The sequence below is a fragment of the Podarcis tiliguerta genome (assembly GCF_965153285.1).
Source record: "Podarcis tiliguerta genome assembly, chromosome: 3".
Lineage (NCBI taxonomy): Eukaryota > Metazoa > Chordata > Lepidosauria > Squamata > Lacertidae > Podarcis > Podarcis tiliguerta.
This window is the reverse complement of record NC_139536.1, coordinates 35,924,525-35,942,611: the sequence shown is the minus strand read 5'-3', so window position 1 is coordinate 35,942,611 and position 18,087 is coordinate 35,924,525. Positions and strand designations below refer to the sequence as shown.

Below are 18,087 nucleotides of genomic sequence, written 5' to 3'. Positions count from 1 at the left end.
GCATGTATTTTGCAGTATTACCTTCCATACAAAAAGAGAGAGAGAGAGAGAGAGAGAGAGAGAGAGAGAGAGAGAGAGAGAAGAATGTTTTCAAGTAATTTAGTTGACAGAAAACTAAAGCATTCAGATAGCGGTTCTCTACGAATATATCAAAGTAGCAGTATGGAGAATTAGAAGATCATTGTATTAATTTCTGAGTAAATAAAGAGGTAACTTATAATAAAGCCCTGATATGTTGAGAGTTGTAGTTGAAGACCTCTACAGTCCTTGATCTTGGTACAAGAATAGTTGTATGATGACATCCCTTTGCTTGTTAACTTGAATTGTGTATCAGGATTTGAGGAATTTTTGTTGTACAGCCTTATTATCTTGTTGCCAAGTTGGATTTTGTTGACCCTGCCAGAATACAATTTAGAAGGATTACATTACTTGAATGAAAACAAGGACTCTGAAGAGCTTAAACACTTGAATAGTTTGGTCACCATTTTATAAGCCTCTTTCCCCTTCTCTCCTCTCTGTGTGTGCAGATCTGTCTCCCCCCTCATTACGTTTCCAATTTTCTCCTCCTCACTCTTGAATTCTCCCCTCACCCCTTTGCTTTCTCACACACATTTCTTCCCACAACCCTATACTTCCTTATGTGTTGCTGCTGCTTTCTTTTTCTTTGTTCCCTTCCCTCCCGCCCTCACCAGTGGGGAAAAAGATAGGGGTCCCCCCTAGTGTTTTTGTGTTTGGTTTCCCTTAAATAGCTCCCCCCCCCCCATTTTAGAGATAACACAGTAATTTAAAAATGAGATGAACTATAACAGTTGTAACAATATGTTAAAGATAAGTAAAAATTTGTCAGTTTTAGACCCCTAAGTAGTAGCAGTTGCCAGGACATTACCCCATTTGCTTCTACATAGTTCCATCCTTATTTCAGACATCATGATATATTGGCATACCACGATGTTAGCTGGTATCACGATGTTGAAAACCAGACATCGCCCAACCCTAGTAGGCGATAATCTGGGTTGATTTCTCTGCTTTGTGTGAAATTTTGACCAGAACGGAGTGATATCTTCAAGGCAGTGTTGTAGAACTTGCATGTCTTTGCAGTGGACGCCAGATCCCTGTGCCTGAGGGGGTCTCAGAAACTTCATTTTAGGGACTGGCCACCTGTCAGATTTGGCCCACCAGGGTTGTGGAGATTAAGATCTGGACCACCTGCTTTAATATGTGCCACAGGATTCTTTGCTGTTGCTTTCTGCAACAGGCTAATATGACTAGCCTTTGGAAAAGATCATAAACAGTAAGAGACGTCATAATGGATTTTTTCCCCTCTTAACAGTAATATCTACAGTACAAGAGCTACCTCTTGTACTGTGATGAATTAGCTGGCTTATGCTTGCACAATTATCTATTTACAAGAGGGACATAGTATTTCCTTATTAAGTATCCTCTATTTTTGTGCAAAAAGCTAATTCTAGCTGATGTGATAAGTGGCTTTTGCTGCTGCTTCTAATTTTGCTGCTACCGTGATGGATCAAATGTTGGTGTACACATTGTGCAGCTCTGAATAAAAAATTAACTATTTAAATCAGCACCCTTTTTACTCTTGTAACTGGACCCCACACATTTTGCTTAACAGACGATTAGTGCAGATCCACGTTCAAAGATGGAACCTAAAGTTACTCAGTTGGTAGAGCATGAGACTCTTCACCTCAGGGTCATTGGTTTGGGCACCACGTTGGGCAAAAGATTCCTGCTTTGCAGGCAGTTGAATTAGATGACCCTCATAGTCCCTTCCAACTCTACGATTCTACTGCATTCCATTTGGATCTATAGTTCTAGTTTAAGATAAGTACTGTAAGGCCTAGTGGTGAGCTGTCCTTAATCAGTACAGTTTTGGAGCTTTCAGTTCATAGGTACTTGAGAAAGTGGCTTATGGGGCAGCCAAGGAAGCTCCTGGGGGCTGGGGGAGAAACCAGAGAGTAGTACATCATCGACACCCTTGTCCAAGCTTACAGGCTTATTTGTGGCCATGACAACCAAACTATGCACATTATGGGGTGGGGGGGGAATGCTACAGAACTGGATCTCTAATAGCTTTTTTTTAAAAAAAATTGCTTTATACAAATGCTATTTCCCCCTTACCAATAGCCTAAGAACAGATATCTCTAATAGATTTGAACATGTTGTACCAACTTTGCTGCCTGCTTATGTGCTAAGTTTCTTTCACATGTCACTAGACTTGGTCTTGCAGTGACAATTGGATTTAAACGCTACTTCCCCCCATTAAAATTTTTTAGGAAATGAGAAAACGAGATACTTTTGCGGCTTTTCCAATTTGTATCCACACCCAACCATAGTAATTAAAATATTCTCCTTTCACCTACATTTGTGTGTGTGTGTATTCTTAGCACTCCGATCCTCCCCTTTTTTTGTTGCTGTGGATCTCAAAGTCAGCATAACGGCATTTGCCAGGTGATTGCCCCCTCAGTCCAGTCCTATGCATCTTTACCCAGCAGTAAGTCCCTCTCACTTCAAGGGCACTCCCAAGTAACAACACAATCCTAGCTATGTCTACTCAGAAGTATGTTAGTGTGGATCAACGGGGGTAGGATTGCAGTCTGTGCATGCCTAGAATTTCAGTCTTATTCAAGATTTTAAAACTGTTGAATTAACATTCTATAAATTGTGGTCTTTAGCTCTACCTATATGCAGAAATACACTTGTTGACTGTCACAGTGAGTATCTTGGATTCTCAAAATGGCGTTGAAGCAGGAAATTCAGACTAGTTTGAACCATGTTCCCTCTTAACTTTAGATCAACGGGTTGCTGCAAGTTCAGTTAAGGATACCGTTCCTAACTGTTGCACAGACATACATCTATTTATAGACAAAGGAAAGAGTGCTGCTATTATTTTGGTTATGAAACTACCTATGAAGGACTGATTAAGTAATTACAGAAATTATCTGAAACAATAACAAGGGCAGCTTTAGAACCTTGCCAGTGTTTAATTATATGGGATATTTCCTCTTTTCTTAGTGCTACAATAGAAGTGGCTCAAAAATGGATTATTCCCCATTCTCTCTCATGCCTTTTTGTTTCCTTATGCAAGGTTCGGACAGAATTTCAGAAAAGCTGGGAGCGCTGGCGACTAGAGCACTTTTATGTCCGCAGAGACAGCAACATGAAGCCTCTCAAGTACCCAGCCAACAGTATAAGCAGCGGAGGTACCCTGGGGAGCACAGTCTATGCTGCCACTTTCCAGGCTACATTCAGCTAAGATTTCTGTGGAGGCTAGTGCAGAGGAATCTGACCAACTAACCTAAACTGTAGGAGGTACAATCGAATCCCCTTGAATATCCAGCCAGCCAGATTGCATGAGGCCTTTGGAAGACTTGAACCTCCCTCGTTCATGGCTGCAGGCAGCTGGACAAGCTTTCAAAATAAAGCAGCCACCTAATATAATCAATACATTTGAGGGGAGGACATGCTCTTTAAAGTAAGCTTAAAGCATTTCTTCTCAATATCAGAGGCCTGCAGGTGCCCAAAGCCTATAAACACTGTGTTGATGCTGTCACAAAGCGTAAAGGTAATCATTTATTAGCGTGGGTAGACAGGTTGACAGCTTTACTGATCAAATTACAAGGATGCAGCTGATCATTACAAACAAGAAAAAACTCCCATTGGGAAAAAGGGGAGATTAAACTTTTGCATGGTTACAAAGAAACTGTCACCATAATCTGTAGAAGCATTTCAAGCCTTTCCAAGTGGTAGCTTTCTTAAACACCCAATATGCAGTCATTTGACTTGGGTGTTCCAGGCATTTCCACAGATGGGACTTTTGTGTCCCCCTCTAATCACACTGCAAGAATAGTATATTCACTGCAGTTTTGAATGTCACCTGTGGTGTCGTGGACACCTAATGGCCAGTGCCAGTGACGTTATTTGCAATGAACGGTTATTCATCTCTTCACTCCTATGGCACAGTAAGACGTAGTTAATTTTTTGTTGCGTGAGGTGTTCTGTTTTATGGTAATGTGTACAATTAAAAATGGGAAAGATTATTTAAAAAATAACCATTTTACACCCTTATGCTTTCACATGCCTCTTTTTTAAAAAATAGTGCATGCTGTACATTTCTTCTCTGCAGCATTGCATTCTATCCCTCATTTTTGTAAAAAAAACAGCAGCATAGTAAACCTGATAAACAGGCAATTTCTATGTGGCAGAGCAATCCTCTACTGACCCCAGCAGGACTATTCTACTCATCCACTGCTTGGGGACAGCATATAGTACTGGTGACTGGATCCACCTACTATTTCATCATTTGAAAAGGCTTGAATTGTTCTTGTGCCATTCAGATAAATTTTTGCTGGTACGTCCATGATTGAAGTATATGAATACTGGAGATTTGATGTTGCCTTTGGTTGCATGCTCTCAAACATGTTAAAGAGTATTTTTTTCTCTCGGAGAAACTTAAATCTATGTGCAGATTATGGTTCTTTTCCAGGTGATGAATGCACACCCTTTCTGCTGTCATTAGTGTGTTTTTTAAAATGCCCAGTCTTACCACTCTCATAGCCCTTTGCTGCTTCAGAAGGCTGCACAAATATTACTATGAACCAAAGTAATTAGTGGCTTTCTGGAATTGAGTATTTGACAGGGAACAACGTATTATTCTCTGCCCCCTGTAGGTATAGAAGCGGATAAACAGGGACATGGAGAAAATAATACCCTTCATAACATCTATGGAGACACAAATGTAGAATTTAGTATTTTAGAACTTTAATCATTTGTTCACAGGAGTCCTGAATTTTAGCATAGGTTTTTCTATGCCTTGCTCTTTTTCTTTCCTTTTCAAGTGTCTTATAGCTGCAGGGCTCTTTTATGCTAGATGTTGAAAACAAAAACAAGCTGATTCAGGAGCTGTATTTTCAGCACTTTGGCCAGCTCACTCTTCTATGCTGCAGCCAGCCAGATTTCTTGCTTGTCAATAAGCCTTTAGAATCTTAAAAATTATGTAGACTGCTCAGCAGGAATGAATAAAAAATATATAAATCCAATTTGCCTTTTCAGTAAATCCAATTCAAGTTGCCAGTCATTCCTAGAACGTTTGATTGCATACAGAGAAACTCTGGTTTCAGAGAGCATCATATATTAATTACCTTATTGGTAGTAATGGTGTGCACTGCAGCACCGAGTTGAAGTACATTTGAAACTTGTCATCTCCTCTAAAAACATATTGCATGATACTATTGTGGCCATTCTGGACTGGACCTTGGATTTACCGGAATCTGAAAGGTTCTGCTGTGGGCCCAGGAGACTGTCCCTGTGTTGTGAAGAGCATGCATAGAAATCCCTATGGCTGTGTACTGTGATGGCATAATTGGGCCTTGCAAGCTGCATCTGTATATACTGTGTGCACCTAACAGTAGAGAAACCTTCACCAACGTGGTAATCCAGGGCAGTCAATGTGGTAGCTTCCAGATGTTGTGGACTGCACCTTCCGGCAGCCTCAGCCAGCATACAAATGGGGGGGGGGGGGATTCAATTGTGGCCCAACAACTTCTAAGAGCAGCACATTGGCTGCCCCTGCTCTAAGCCATGCTGGACACGCCGCCTTTGCTGGAGTGATGCTTTTATACTGTTACACTAGCATATTAGGATTCTGTCCATGCCAGATGTGAGCTACAACGTATTAGTTTCTTGAGAACCTGAGGCTACCAAAATCCACTGGACTCAAGCAGGTTTGCTAGCATAATTCAGTGATGTGGGATGCTCAGTGATCTGGAATACCAAACCCTTTTAAGGAGTTGAATCGGCTGGCTTTGACAGAAATCCTACACATCAGACACAGCAACTGTAGCTGCCACAAATTTAAAATTGTCTATAGAGCCGGCCATATAGACTGTCTCCACTGGCCTCCTTCAAGCCACTTCCCTGGTTTTAAAAGCTGACAACTGCAAGCTTTCCCCCATTATACTTTTCACAATTCACTCCAACACAATCCCTATTGGTGGGATATAGTTGTGCTACAGATGTCTATTTACAGGCAAGCATGGTTGAGATCTGTGAATGCTTCTTGTGCAGTTATTACTAGAGATTGTTTTGAAAATGGGACTTCAGAAGATTAGCAGTGTCTAAGCCACGCCTGTAGAGTTCCCAGGGCCAACTAGAGTCCAGGAAGGTTGCATGTCACCCCACTGGCTGAGGTCCCCACCCGATTTACACAAAGGAAGGGGGAGAATGTGGAAGGGAGACAAGCTCAGTGTTATATGAGAGGAGAGCAGACACATGAGTGACATGCTCCACCATGTTTAATTTGCCCTTTAGTCAACATTGGAATTCCTATAGCATAATAGATCTTGTCATATGGGAAACAACATCACATGCTTCACCGAACAGCAAGAAGAAAGGCAGTAGGCAAGGTTACTGAATGATGTGTCCCAAGAGACATTTTCTAAATTTTTGTAAATTTTGTCTTGGTGTGTAAATTGAACCTTCTCTTATTTATCTTTCATTTTCACCAAAATTCTAGGCTAGGCAGCAGTTTAAATTCATGGCTTTTAAAAACTTTGACTAACTGTTCTCTTGTTCTTAAAATCACTTTGTGTTTCCCTTAATTTTTAACCTCTCCTCTTTTGAAGGCCTTTTTTGAAAAATAAATAAATAAAATTCAATTAAACATGGGCCCCCACCTTATTTTGATCTTGCCCCAGACCTATCTTGGCAGGTTATGGAAACCATACTGGCAGAGCTTGGTTCAATGGGGCTTTCAAGGAGCAGAATTACAGGAGCATTCTGACCATGGAAGGAGATGGGTAGAGCCCACCCAAATCTCAAAGAGCCCTTTTGCAACTGGCAAGATGTTCTCCAGTTTACTCTAACCAAGGAAAGAATTGCTGCCAAAAAAACCACCCATACACAATCCTCTCTTACTATTATGTAGTGTTGGTGTTGTTAAATTTGTTTGTTCTATTGTATTGCTATTCCTCTTTCAGCCAGCTATTTTTCATTTCCGGAACGTGTTCCTAGTAAAGTGATGATGGATGCAGTATATGCAACTACTTTAAAAGCTTGTTTAGTCTTGGGAGAAGATAGCAGATGCAGAAAAGAGCATTCAAGACCTCTCTTCAGCAATGTCTGTGGGCTGGTGGAAGCAGCCTTGGGAAACAAGAAACGCCCTCTCATTACCAGCAGCCTGTTTATAACGTTCCCAATAAAACTAGTACCGATGAATAGAGGAGATGTGCATGAGCCTCAATGTTCAAGCTGCCCTTGCTTTGGAATTCATAGTATGCTTTAAGACTGCTCTTCATACGGTGCTCAAAAACAGTTTGAGCAACCCAAGACGCACCAGCAACCTGCTCACTCACTGTGATTCTACTTAAGTTTCATTCCACAGTTATGCACACAAGTCTTGTTAAATTAATACAACTTGTGAGGCACCACAGTGGAGGCACGTATTGCAAATGTACCAAAATGGTGAATATATATATATATATATAAAGCATTAAAAATGAGTGAATGTCATATTTCTATCCTTCCTGTTTTGATTCTTTTTTTAAAAAAAATAATTGCATGTATTTATTTTTAAATGTTACAAAAATGGGTAACAAATTATGAATTATGTTCCTTTGTGCACGTGCGAATTCATCCTTGTCTTGCAAAAGCAATGTAATTTACCATATAAAGGTTTGCTGCAATTGATGTTAACTGTGTAATTCTCTCCTCATGGTTTCCAAGATGCGTCAGACATAAATTTATTTGCATCTCAGTTTACTTTAGATCCACTTGAGCAGAATCAAGGTTTTTTTCCTTCATGCATTTTTAAAATATCAGGCCTTGAATCCACACATACCAATGAATGAATTGAATAAATCTTCAAAAAGTAAGCAACTGAAAAAAGTAAAATTTGCACACCTAGCATCTCTTGTATCCCTAATACAAGATAATGCTGATCTTTATGGAATCAAATCAGGTGCCTGACATTGTAAACACACACACTCACTCGAACAGTGAAATGTAATAAATTCAATAAGAGAGTTGAAAATAGGCTTTCATACTCTCTACTGACTCAGATGGCACCACTATCCTATGGCCCCCAAGTATGGGAATCTGTCTGCAGAACTGCACACAGGTAATCTGGCCTGGGGAATTTCTCTTCATCCATATCCGACATCCAGGGTCCCGGGGAATTAGAGTAGCGGAGCTACTCTTCTGAGGGACAGGAGTTAACACTCCAACCATGCTGATGGATTCCATTTTAACAGTATGCTATGTGTTTAGACATTGTCCGCTAAAACATACTAAATTCATTTAAAACGCACTGTACCTCAACTGATAGACTGGTCAACCTGCTTGTTTTCAAAAAGTAAAATATGTGGTTTTCTGTAAGCAACACCTGATACAACACACCAGTAAAATTTGTTTGCCCTTTCCAAGCCTTTGTAACACATTCTCATATTTCGTTAGTTTATTAATCGCACCTTACTATTAACCTATTGGGAGGTGATTTGAAGCACAATCCTATGGATGTTCAATATCACTTGCTTCCAGGCAAGTGCCTTAAATTCCCGCACTGGGAATGCGGAAGTTTGAGCTGAGATGTAATCTGCATGCTGATGGTACATAGCTCTACCACTTCTGCAAATGATATCTGCTGTTTCCCCCCTGCCAATTTAGTGCAGTTGTTTTGTTCGTATGTGGTGGTGTTAGTACAGTTTAACTTTTTGTGCAAGCTGACTTTTGTTAAAAGTGGGGCGTAGATCCAAATTTTCAGTTCAATGAGCATAAATCAAACACACATACAGTAGAAATACAAACCTAATGTATATATATTGTCACATTATCCTTTCCACAAATGTGGCTCTTCTGCTTTTGACACTGGAGTGGATCAAATTTTTAAAAGAAGTTATAAGCAGACTTGGAGGTTATTGCTCAATGAAAGGTAAGGCCCCCCTGCCCCTCCAGCTGGTTCTGTTGAGGTCTCCAAATTCAACGTAGGTGAGGAGAGAAACCCCAAGGAAAAGAATAGGTGTATATATTAATGTTTGGCATTGGTCTAAATATATATGCATATTTGTACATGCATTCCTGGATCTTTTAATATAAAGCTGGCCAAGATATTTTGCTTTAATTTGAAAGGGATGTCTATGAAAATAACACCTTCAATGGTGAGAACCATATAGCCTAGAACAGGAGCCTTTGGGGGGGGGGAGGCTGAATATGTATGTTTAATATCCTGTCTTTAGTTGTTTATTGTATAAGAAACAGTAACTGCAGCTCAACTCTTTAATTACAATATTGTAAACATTTCTAAAGATGAAAAATCTCACAGGAAACAGTTCCCATTTTGCTCAAGCGGAGGGGAGAGGCCTAGTGATACTGGTCTAGGCACTAGTTACCTCTGGGCTAAGGGCCGATACTGTAGTTCTCTCTCAAACTGTTCTGCTGTAAGTGTTCCATCAATGGCTTCACATCCTGGGTTAAAGACAGAATAGGCACTTCTTTCTCCAGTCTGTCTTTCTCCAGGGCCGCGGGTTCCTACATAGATCCAGTAAAACATAGACAGGACAAAATAAGGCAAACCAAACTCTAGTTCCACAAACAGTCCCAGTAAGACAAGCCAGATGAGAAACTTGAGAAAGGTGACATTCAGAAGAAAGCAACTGGTCCACCATGGCGCAGGGCATGTAACAGCTTCAGTTTGGGGCTTTTCTGGCCTTTGACTGGATTCCTGCAAAATAAAAAAAAATGCCACCTGGGTTATTTATGCAATGGACAAATAATTAAGGCTAGAACAGCAATTATTTCTAAGATCAATTTCGTGATGGAATATTGATTTCCAAAAAAGACCAGATTTTTCACAAGCTGCAGAAGATTGAGCAATAGGTAGGAAGTAGGTAAGAAGCAAGAGGAGTCAGGCTGTGCTGGGCAAAGGCCATGTCACCATGTTGCAGGAAATATATGCTTGGTAGAATCGCAGAATGCAATCACCTGAAGATGTTCTGTACTCTGCAGCATTTGAAAATACCTTTCCAACAACAAGTCCAACGTGTGCTGCTTGTTTTGTATTCCACTCAAATACAGAAGCAGTGCTATCATCACTTACATTTCTGCCTTTGAATCTGACAGATTTGCAGCAGCATGAACTGGGTGGCAACAAAATTATGGTGTTCTGCACTTTCTCCCACTCCCAGTCCTTTGAGGCCTAGTCAAGAGAACAATCAGATCCACCAACTATGCCTACATTCAGAAGGACACAATGGCAGAAACTGAATCCTCCTCTTGTTTCAAAGGCAGTGCCTTCCTAGAAGCAGAAATGCATCTTGCTCTTGCATTTCCAAGTTGTACTCTCAATGCGCAGCTCAGGAATTGCCAAAGTGTGCAGAAATTGTAATGATCTGTACACAGTCTTACATAAAAGTCTTCCTGATACAGTTTTAGTAATCATTTTGGGGGGCTAAATCATAGAATTATAGAATTGGAAGGGACCATGAGGGACATTTAGTCCAATGTAGGAATCTTTTGTCCACTATGGCCCATGACCCTGAGATTAAGAATCTCATGCTCTACTGACTGAAGTATCCTAGCTCCATCTTCTTTTAAACATTCTGTTCATATTTCTAAAAGAAAATATTTCATAATCCTTTGGGGTCATTAATTTGGAGGTGGGGGACGGCTTTGGAGAAAAATGTTTTCCCTCAGTTTTTTTCCAACCCTTCACTCACACCTATAATGATGACCAGTGTTATTAGTTCCCACCCCCCATAATAATAATAATAATAATAATAATAATAATAATAATAATAATACAGAGACATGGCTCACTAGCTACCAGTACTGAGGTAGGCAAAGAAAACTGAAATTTCAGCAGAATATCTCCAAACAGGAAGACCATGGGCAACACCAGAATAGATGGGATTCAGCTTTTATAAAGTATAAAACAGCAAATAATGAATAATGGTATGTCTATAGACTCATGCTCAATTATTCTGAAAAAAGAACTTGGGACCAGAGCAGAAAGCTCAAACTATATTCTATAGCTAAAATATCCATTCAGCCCATCCCCTCTACCCCTACTATTAGAACAGTGGTTCTCAAACTTTTCTCTGGGCCACACTTTCAGAATAAAAATTTGTGCCACACCAATTTTTTTATTGATAAAAATAAATTGGAAAACAAAAAGAGACAACTAGCAGTGCTTGATTTATAACATGGAACACAACTAATTTATAACATGATCATGGGACACCTAGAAAGTATAAAACAATGCAGCTACGTAAGAACATGACTCACTCCCAAAATATAATTATAAATGTGCCTCTTACAACATATGTACCTTAAGTATGTATACAAATTCAATGAGAGGTATGAGATTGCTTTTGCTGGGTAATCTTGTTTATATTAAGTCTAATGTGAGACAAACTCTCATCTCCTTATCCAACACAAAGAAACCCTTCTCTTTTCTGATCTTTCACATTTGTCGGAGTTGAAAATCCCTGTCCACCACAATATGCCATGGAGAACTGTAGAGGAAAAGCCTGTGTTCCTGTTCTCATTTTGAAAAGATACCTATCCATACTCTACAAATAAAAATAAATAAATTTTAATACCAATCTATACTATACTGAAACAATTAAATTTTTCTTTGATTGTCCTTGAATCTTCCTGCCACACATGCCACCCTCTCCTGCCACACCGGCATGGCACGCCACAGCCTTTTGAGAACCACCATTCTCACTAATCTCAGCAGATGATAGGGTTTGGGTGATTTGTTTGTTTGCATACTGTCTTAAACCCCTATTTCTAACGCTTACTCTTCAGCCTTACTCCTGTTTCCTTTTCTTAACAAAGTTTACCAATTTAACTCTCTATATAACATGTAGTTTCTCCCAACTACTCTACTGTCAATCCCTTGGAACACCTCACCAGATGGTAAAATGATGAACTTCAAGGCAATTGTTGCCCTAAGAACAAAACTTTTCCTCCATCCCTAATAAAAGATGGATGGTTAAATTCCTAAAGGACGCTGGACCACATCTCCACGGTATGGTGCAAATGGTGTTACACTGCCACCCCAACAAGGTTTCACGAGCACACATGCCCACTCCCAATCATAATGAACATTTTGATCATTATGCACTGTAAAACAGAAAGCATCACCACCAGGCACACTTGGGTTCAAATCGTTGCTTGGCTGTGCATCTTGCCCTGACTCATTCATTGCTCCAGGGAGGACAAAGCTACAGAAGAAACATGAAGATCATCGGCCTATCCTATTTTTACCTCACAGGGATGGTGTGGAGAGGAAGATGAGAGAGCCCTGAGGATCTTGATTAGAAAACTGTAGTGATTAAAATGTATGAGATAATAGTAGAGCCCAGGGAGAGAGAGAAGGTTCTCTGAGGATAAATAAATCAGTATAGGAAGAGCAGAGCCAAGTGCTAAAGTTCTTCCTGGAGTGCTCAAGGCAGGGGCTTCATTTGTGAATGCTCCAACAAGGCGGGGTGGAGGATGGAGATAATCTTAGAACAGCAGAGCTGGAAGGGACCCCTAGGGTCATCTAGTCCAACCCCCTGCGCTGCAGGAATGAATGAACCCGTACACGCAGGAAATCAGTACGTCAGAAAGGCGGCTAGGCTAACAACTTTCGCCTGACGTTTTTGGTGCTGGAGCACTGAACACACAACACTCGTGCAGCGGTACCGCGCAGCATAAGCATCGCCTTGAGTTGCAATATCGCACGCGGCAGCTCTGACTGGAGAGCAGCTGCAGCGGCAGAAGAACAAGGAGGGCGGCGGCGCGATCCTGCGCGCGTCTACCGGAGGCCGAGCAGGTGAAAACGCGGCCTTCCCCGCCCCGCAACGCGCCTCGGGAGGCGGAGCCGCCTCGCGCCGAAGCTAACCAACCTCACTCGGCAGCGGGGGCCGGGCTTGGGCCTGCTCCTTCGCCGCCTCCTCCTCCTCCGCCTTTCCCGGGAGCTTTGCCGAGGGAGCGGTGTGGCGGGTGCCGCGGCGGGCAGCCCGGAACTCGGCCAGCCTCTGCTCCATGCACGCAGCAGCAGCGCCCGCCTCCGCCCGGTGCCACGTCCAGCACAAGCGCCCAAGAGCCGGCGCCCAGCCGCGCTTGCTGGCGTTGCGCGCTTGGCACGGCTGGCCGGGATCTGCCCCGGCGGGGAGAGCCGCCCCCGGGGCGGGACCGGAGGAGGGGCAGGAAGGCCCGCACCAAGTCAGAAGGGCGAAGTGGAAGGAGGAGTAGCTGTTTCTATCCCGCCAAGTTTTATTTAGGTGTTTTTTGTTTTGTTTTGTATCATTCATGGCCTCAATTTTCAGCTACGGTTAGAAATGCTAGCCAGACGGAAACGCTTTCCCCTCCAAGCCACTGCCTGTTCCTCCTCGTTCCAGCGGGTCTGGAAGTTTGCACGGGAACGAGCCCCTTAAAGCTGCTGGATGGTGACCGCTTCGTTTCCCACTTGCAGGAGTCAAATAAAGAAAGTGGTGGTGGGAAAGGACATTTGTAGCAGAGCATTTCTACACCTTGACATAAATAACTAGGATCGTTGTCATTTCTGCACTCGCCACCCCAACGTGGCTTTGCCCATCTTCCCTTGTAGAGTTTCAGGTGCGAGATTGTATTTGCTGGATTGGGGAGGGGGGAGGAAACTGGAACACGGTTGGTAGTATCCCCCTCCTGAAGTAGGAACATGAGAGTCTGTTCTGTCCCATCTAGTATATCCCCACTTGTGATATCTAGCAGCTGAAATTCACAGGCATACTACCTCCAACAACTGAGGCAGAGGTCTGGCCAGTAGCTTATCCTCTATCTTACAGCCAGCCAGGTTTATGACAATCATTATGACAATCAATACTTCAGCTTTTCTTAAAACAAACACGAGAAAGTGCAGTAGGGCCTTTGTGTACAGGTGAGTTTGTGTGCAATATTAACACCACAGACTGGGTATATTTCTGGATTTCGTACTCAATGCAAAAAGTATTAGAAAGTGGGTCATGCAAGGACAAAGGGAAGGTGAGAAAGTGTTCTCTCTTCTTTTTAACATGATTCACCTTTCTGAATGGCCCTAATTATCTGGTTTGTAAAATTACATTTCCATGTAATTTTACAAGCAGCAAGATCATTACCTTTGCTATCACCATTATCATTTTTATCTGGCCAATTGGAATCCCCATCTGCTTTTATGTTAAGAAATTATGTGACTAGGTGTTGCCCTATTGCAGAATTTAATGTGCTGAGCTAACCAATTTTAATATAATGCTAAGTTTGCCGGAGGTTATTTCACTGGAACTTCCTTCATTTACCATATAGGCTGTCTGGAGATGTTTGCTCACTTGAATGTATTTGCAATAGCTTTTCAGGGTTTTAATTCCTTTCATCTACATTGAATGCCAATATATCAAGAGACCGTACTGTGTTTGAGAGCAGAGGAATAGCTATCCTATTGTTTTCTCACCCTTCCCCCTGTATTTGTGGTTCAGAATCCTGGGAACTTCACCCTTTGTTAAGGGTGCTGGGAACTGTAGCTCTGTGAGGGTAATCTAGAGCTCCCAAGATACTTTGGTGTTTGAATTCTTTAAATGTATGGTTTGTTCACAGCCAAAGCATTTTATGTAAATGGAGGGGAAGTTGATTTTTATGAAATGGAGTTGGGAATTCATCTAGCTGTTCTGTTGAAGCTGTTCACAAATGATGGGATTTTACACACACCCTTTGGGATGTGTAAAATACCTAGAAGGAACATGCATAACATAGAGAAGTTCCAGTGATGGACAGCATCCTGAGTCAGGTGCGTCTTTCTGTCAGGGCCTGGGCCATCAAGAAAATAATTTTTGATGGGCCGGCATATCAATTTTATAAGTAAGAGACTGGAGGTCAGGTATCAGGAAAGCAAGACCTAATGCTAGATGCAGAAGATGTTGCCATGGGCAGGCTGGAGGTCAACTACCAGAAATGCCCGTCATAGTTCCTAGATGTGATAAAGTGCTCAGGCTGCCAGACTAGCTCTAAAGGAAGGACTTATTGGAGCTTGAGGCCCTTCCATTGGTTTTGGAGGTCATTTGATCATCCTCAAACTGTTGGATCAAGAGATAGATCTCAGACCAGCACTGGAGTTTGAAGGACCCTTTCCCAGTAGAACCTAACTGGGTCTGCCTTTTGAAGGCACAGACAGCGCAGGAGATAAGGCACCAAAGGCTAGCTACTGGAGGTTTTGGTTTGAGATCCCATTCTGGGCTAGACCCCTGAACAGCACAAGCAGAAGCCAAGACACAGATGGGTTGAATGAAGAGATTTAATGAGCCAACTTGGATTTATGAAAATATCTCCTCTGTGACCTGCTTCATCTCTGCATACCCTGCTGTGAAATGGAGTAAATCTAGAAGGGGACTCTGAGCACAAAATATTTGAGAAATACTATCTTGGAGAGAACGTCACAATTTCTTTCTTGCGAATGCAGACTTGCTTAGTGATGAACCTGTTCACATCTTGAATAGCAACCGAGTACATAGAAGCCTAGCAGCCTTTATGGCATATTCAGGGCTTAGTTCCTCTGAAATGTATTTGTCAAGAGCTTAGGATCTCTTGCCATCAGGCAATGTTAAGGTTTTTCTCCTGCTCTGTATATCACTGTACAGTCATACCTCGGGTTAAAGTAGCTTCAGGTTGAGCATTTTCAGGTTGCGTTCCGTGGCGACCTGGAAGTAACGGAACGGGTTACTTCCGGGTTTTGCCACTCACACAGGCACTCAAAACGATGTCACGTGCATGCGCAGAAGCAGCGAATTGCGAGACGCTCAGACTCGGGTTGCGTTCTGCTCAGGATGCGAACGGGGCTCCGGAACGGAACCCGTTGGAATCCAGAGGTACCACTGTATAGACCAGGGATGCGGAACCTGTGCTACTCCAGATGTTGCCAGATTGTAACTTTGACCATCCCTAATCATTGGTCATGCTGGCTGGATTGAAGGAAGTTGGAGTCCAACTCTGGCTTCTTATCACTGTTTCTGTAATCAACAGCTTGGTTACCATAAACATCATTCTTCATATGCCAGGTGGAATGGAAGCACCAGATATTTCATACATCCACAACCCTTTGCAAAATTCCCTGCTTCTTTTAAGCTGACCAAGCAATAAGAGATTCAGTCAAATCCCTAGGTTTACATTTGAACCAAATCAACTGCTGCTGGTCGATCACTATGACTGTACTGGTGTATTTATTCACTTCTGTGTACAGCTTCATCCAGAGGTTTAGTCCAATCAAAGCCCAATCATTTAGGACACTGCTGCTCTACAGCTCTGCTGGCCACACATTTTATCTGCTCCGGCCAATTTTGTGCATGTCAAACTGTTCCGAAATAATATTAATGATGACCAAATCTCATTTGTTTTCTTGAGCACAGACGGATTCATCTAATTTATTGAGAAACTGCCTCCTATGTGAAATGTATATGTATGCACTCTGACTTACTAAATGCTCTAATAAAAAGAGAGGGCCAGCTGATTATTAAATTAATGGTCGAGTTTCATTACTGCAGTGGAGCCAAGGGAGCAAAGTCTGTATTAGCAGATGTTGGCAAAGGCTGTTTTGACAAAGGATTGCGCCTGTGTCTGTACAGCTTTTTACTGAGGTTTTGCAGATTTGGAACTCTGTGAATCAGTGAAGATATGCATGAAACTATTACTTCATTTTAATGAGTGTGCATTTTATGTATACTTGGGAATACGGCCCTTTGAACACAGTGATACTTATAGGTAAAGGTAAAGGGAACCCTGACCATTAGGTCCAGTCGTGACCGACTCTGGGGCTGTGGATCTCATCTTGCTTTATTGGCCGAGGGAGCCGGCGTACAGCTTCCGGGTCATGTAGCCAGCATGACTAAGCTGCTTCTGGCGAACCAGAGCAGCGCACAGAAACGCTGTTTACCTTCCCACTGGAGCGGTCCTTATTTATCTACTTGCACATGACATGCTTTCGAACTGCTAGGTTGGCAGGAGCTGAGACCGAGCAATGGGAGCTCACCCCGTCACGGGGATTCGAACCGCCGACCTTCTGATCGGCAAGCCCTAGGCTCTGTGGTTTAACCCACAGTGCCACCCGCATCCCATAGTGATACTTATAGGAAAGCACAATTGCTAGCTGCACAAGTCCCACAAAATACCCCAAACTATGAACTGAATTTATTTCATGAAAATAACTTTTACAATGACCTTGTAGGTGGCATTGTCTTCACAAGTTTCATGCATAGGTCCAATAGTACTTTTGTGACGCTCCGGTTCATTTCAATGGGGCTTATAATGTGTCCTTTCATCTTGCTTTTCAAAATATATCTTTATGTTGTCGCAGCCTCTGCTCACATCTAACATTTTGTTTGGATTGGAGCCACTGATTGGGGGTAATACATGGGGTAGGATGCTTCACCAACTACTGTGCACTGAAATGTTACACTTTCCACCAAAGGACAAGTCAGAAATATCAGTGGTTTAATGAAGCTGATTTAGCATGAAAAGATTCGGTTGGAGTTTATTTTTACAAGGAAAGTGTTGAGAAATATGTTCTTTTTAGTACAGCTGTCAGCTGTAAATGTCGTATAATCTGCTAAATCTGGTGAAGCAAAAGAACATGATTAAACCATAGGGTTATTTCTTAAGTGATGACATTCTACAAACACATTGGAATTTTTGTTCCACTTTGATGCAGTTAAAATAGCAGAACGCTGCAATGCGTTATAAATATTGGTGCTCAGAATATTGTTTTCATTCCTTTTGGATGGAACTGTAATAGTGTGAAATAATGCCCATATATCAATTTTTGACTTGAAGTCATTAGTTCCTTATTCTCATATGAATCTTTGGGCAAGAAAACCTGCAGAATGGTATTTGCTTCTTGCCTGCTATTTATCTATCATCTGCCTCTAGCAGGGTGGTGATGGTTCAAATGCCTCTACTAACAGTTTGTACTGATGCAGAGATCAGCCGTGGGGCTATTAAGACAACCATTATAGCAATTCATTTCCCCCCAAAGGCAGACACATACTTTGTTTTCAGAGCTGCTTACACAGGGGGATTTTGCTGAGTTGA

General features: G+C 42.0%; 2 protein-coding genes across 4 annotated transcripts in view; one reads left to right on the top strand and one right to left on the bottom strand.

The window, feature by feature from the left end:
- GLP1R (glucagon like peptide 1 receptor) overlaps window positions 1-7,524 on the top strand; it is a 97,287-nt gene extending 89,763 nt beyond the window's left edge. For both annotated transcript variants that reach the window (XM_083434516.1, XM_083434517.1), the window contains one exon: window positions 3,104-7,524. In XM_083434516.1, the coding sequence (XP_083290642.1) occupies window positions 3,104-3,271 (168 nt within the window). In that variant the 3' untranslated portion in view covers window positions 3,272-7,524. The remainder of the gene's footprint in view (window positions 1-3,103) is intronic.
- On the bottom strand, window positions 86-13,328 carry SAYSD1 (SAYSVFN motif domain containing 1). 2 transcript variants are annotated; one of them, XM_083434564.1, is made up of 3 exons: window positions 12,906-13,328; window positions 9,399-9,730; window positions 86-396 (listed from the first exon to the last, which is right to left on the bottom strand). In XM_083434564.1, the coding sequence occupies exons 1-3, from the start codon at window positions 13,311-13,313 to the stop codon at window positions 171-173; spliced, it is 966 nt and encodes a 321-aa protein (XP_083290690.1). In that variant the 5' UTR covers window positions 13,314-13,328; the 3' UTR covers window positions 86-170. The 2 variants fall into 2 exon arrangements, with proteins under 2 accessions (XP_083290690.1, XP_083290691.1); XM_083434565.1 differs by lacking the exon at window positions 86-396 and having other exon boundaries at window positions 9,272-9,730.
- Window positions 13,329-18,087: the final 4,759 nt, after the last annotated feature.

What these genes read in the sequence shown, in the direction of transcription:
- SAYSD1 (XM_083434564.1), bottom strand. Translation starts at nt 13,313, where the DNA reads ATGAATGATACAAAACAAAACAAAAAACACCTAAATAAAACTTGGCGG. An exon ending in GGCCCCCGCTGCCGAGTGAG is followed by an intron (nt 9,731 to 12,905) that starts GTTGGTTAGCTT and finishes TTTATTTTGCAG; the next exon opens with GAATCCAGTCAAAGGCCAGA. An exon ending in TATCGGCCCTTAGCCCAGAG is followed by an intron (nt 397 to 9,398) that starts GTAACTAGTGCC and finishes GTATTCTGGCAG; the next exon opens with GGTCAACAAAATCCAACTTG.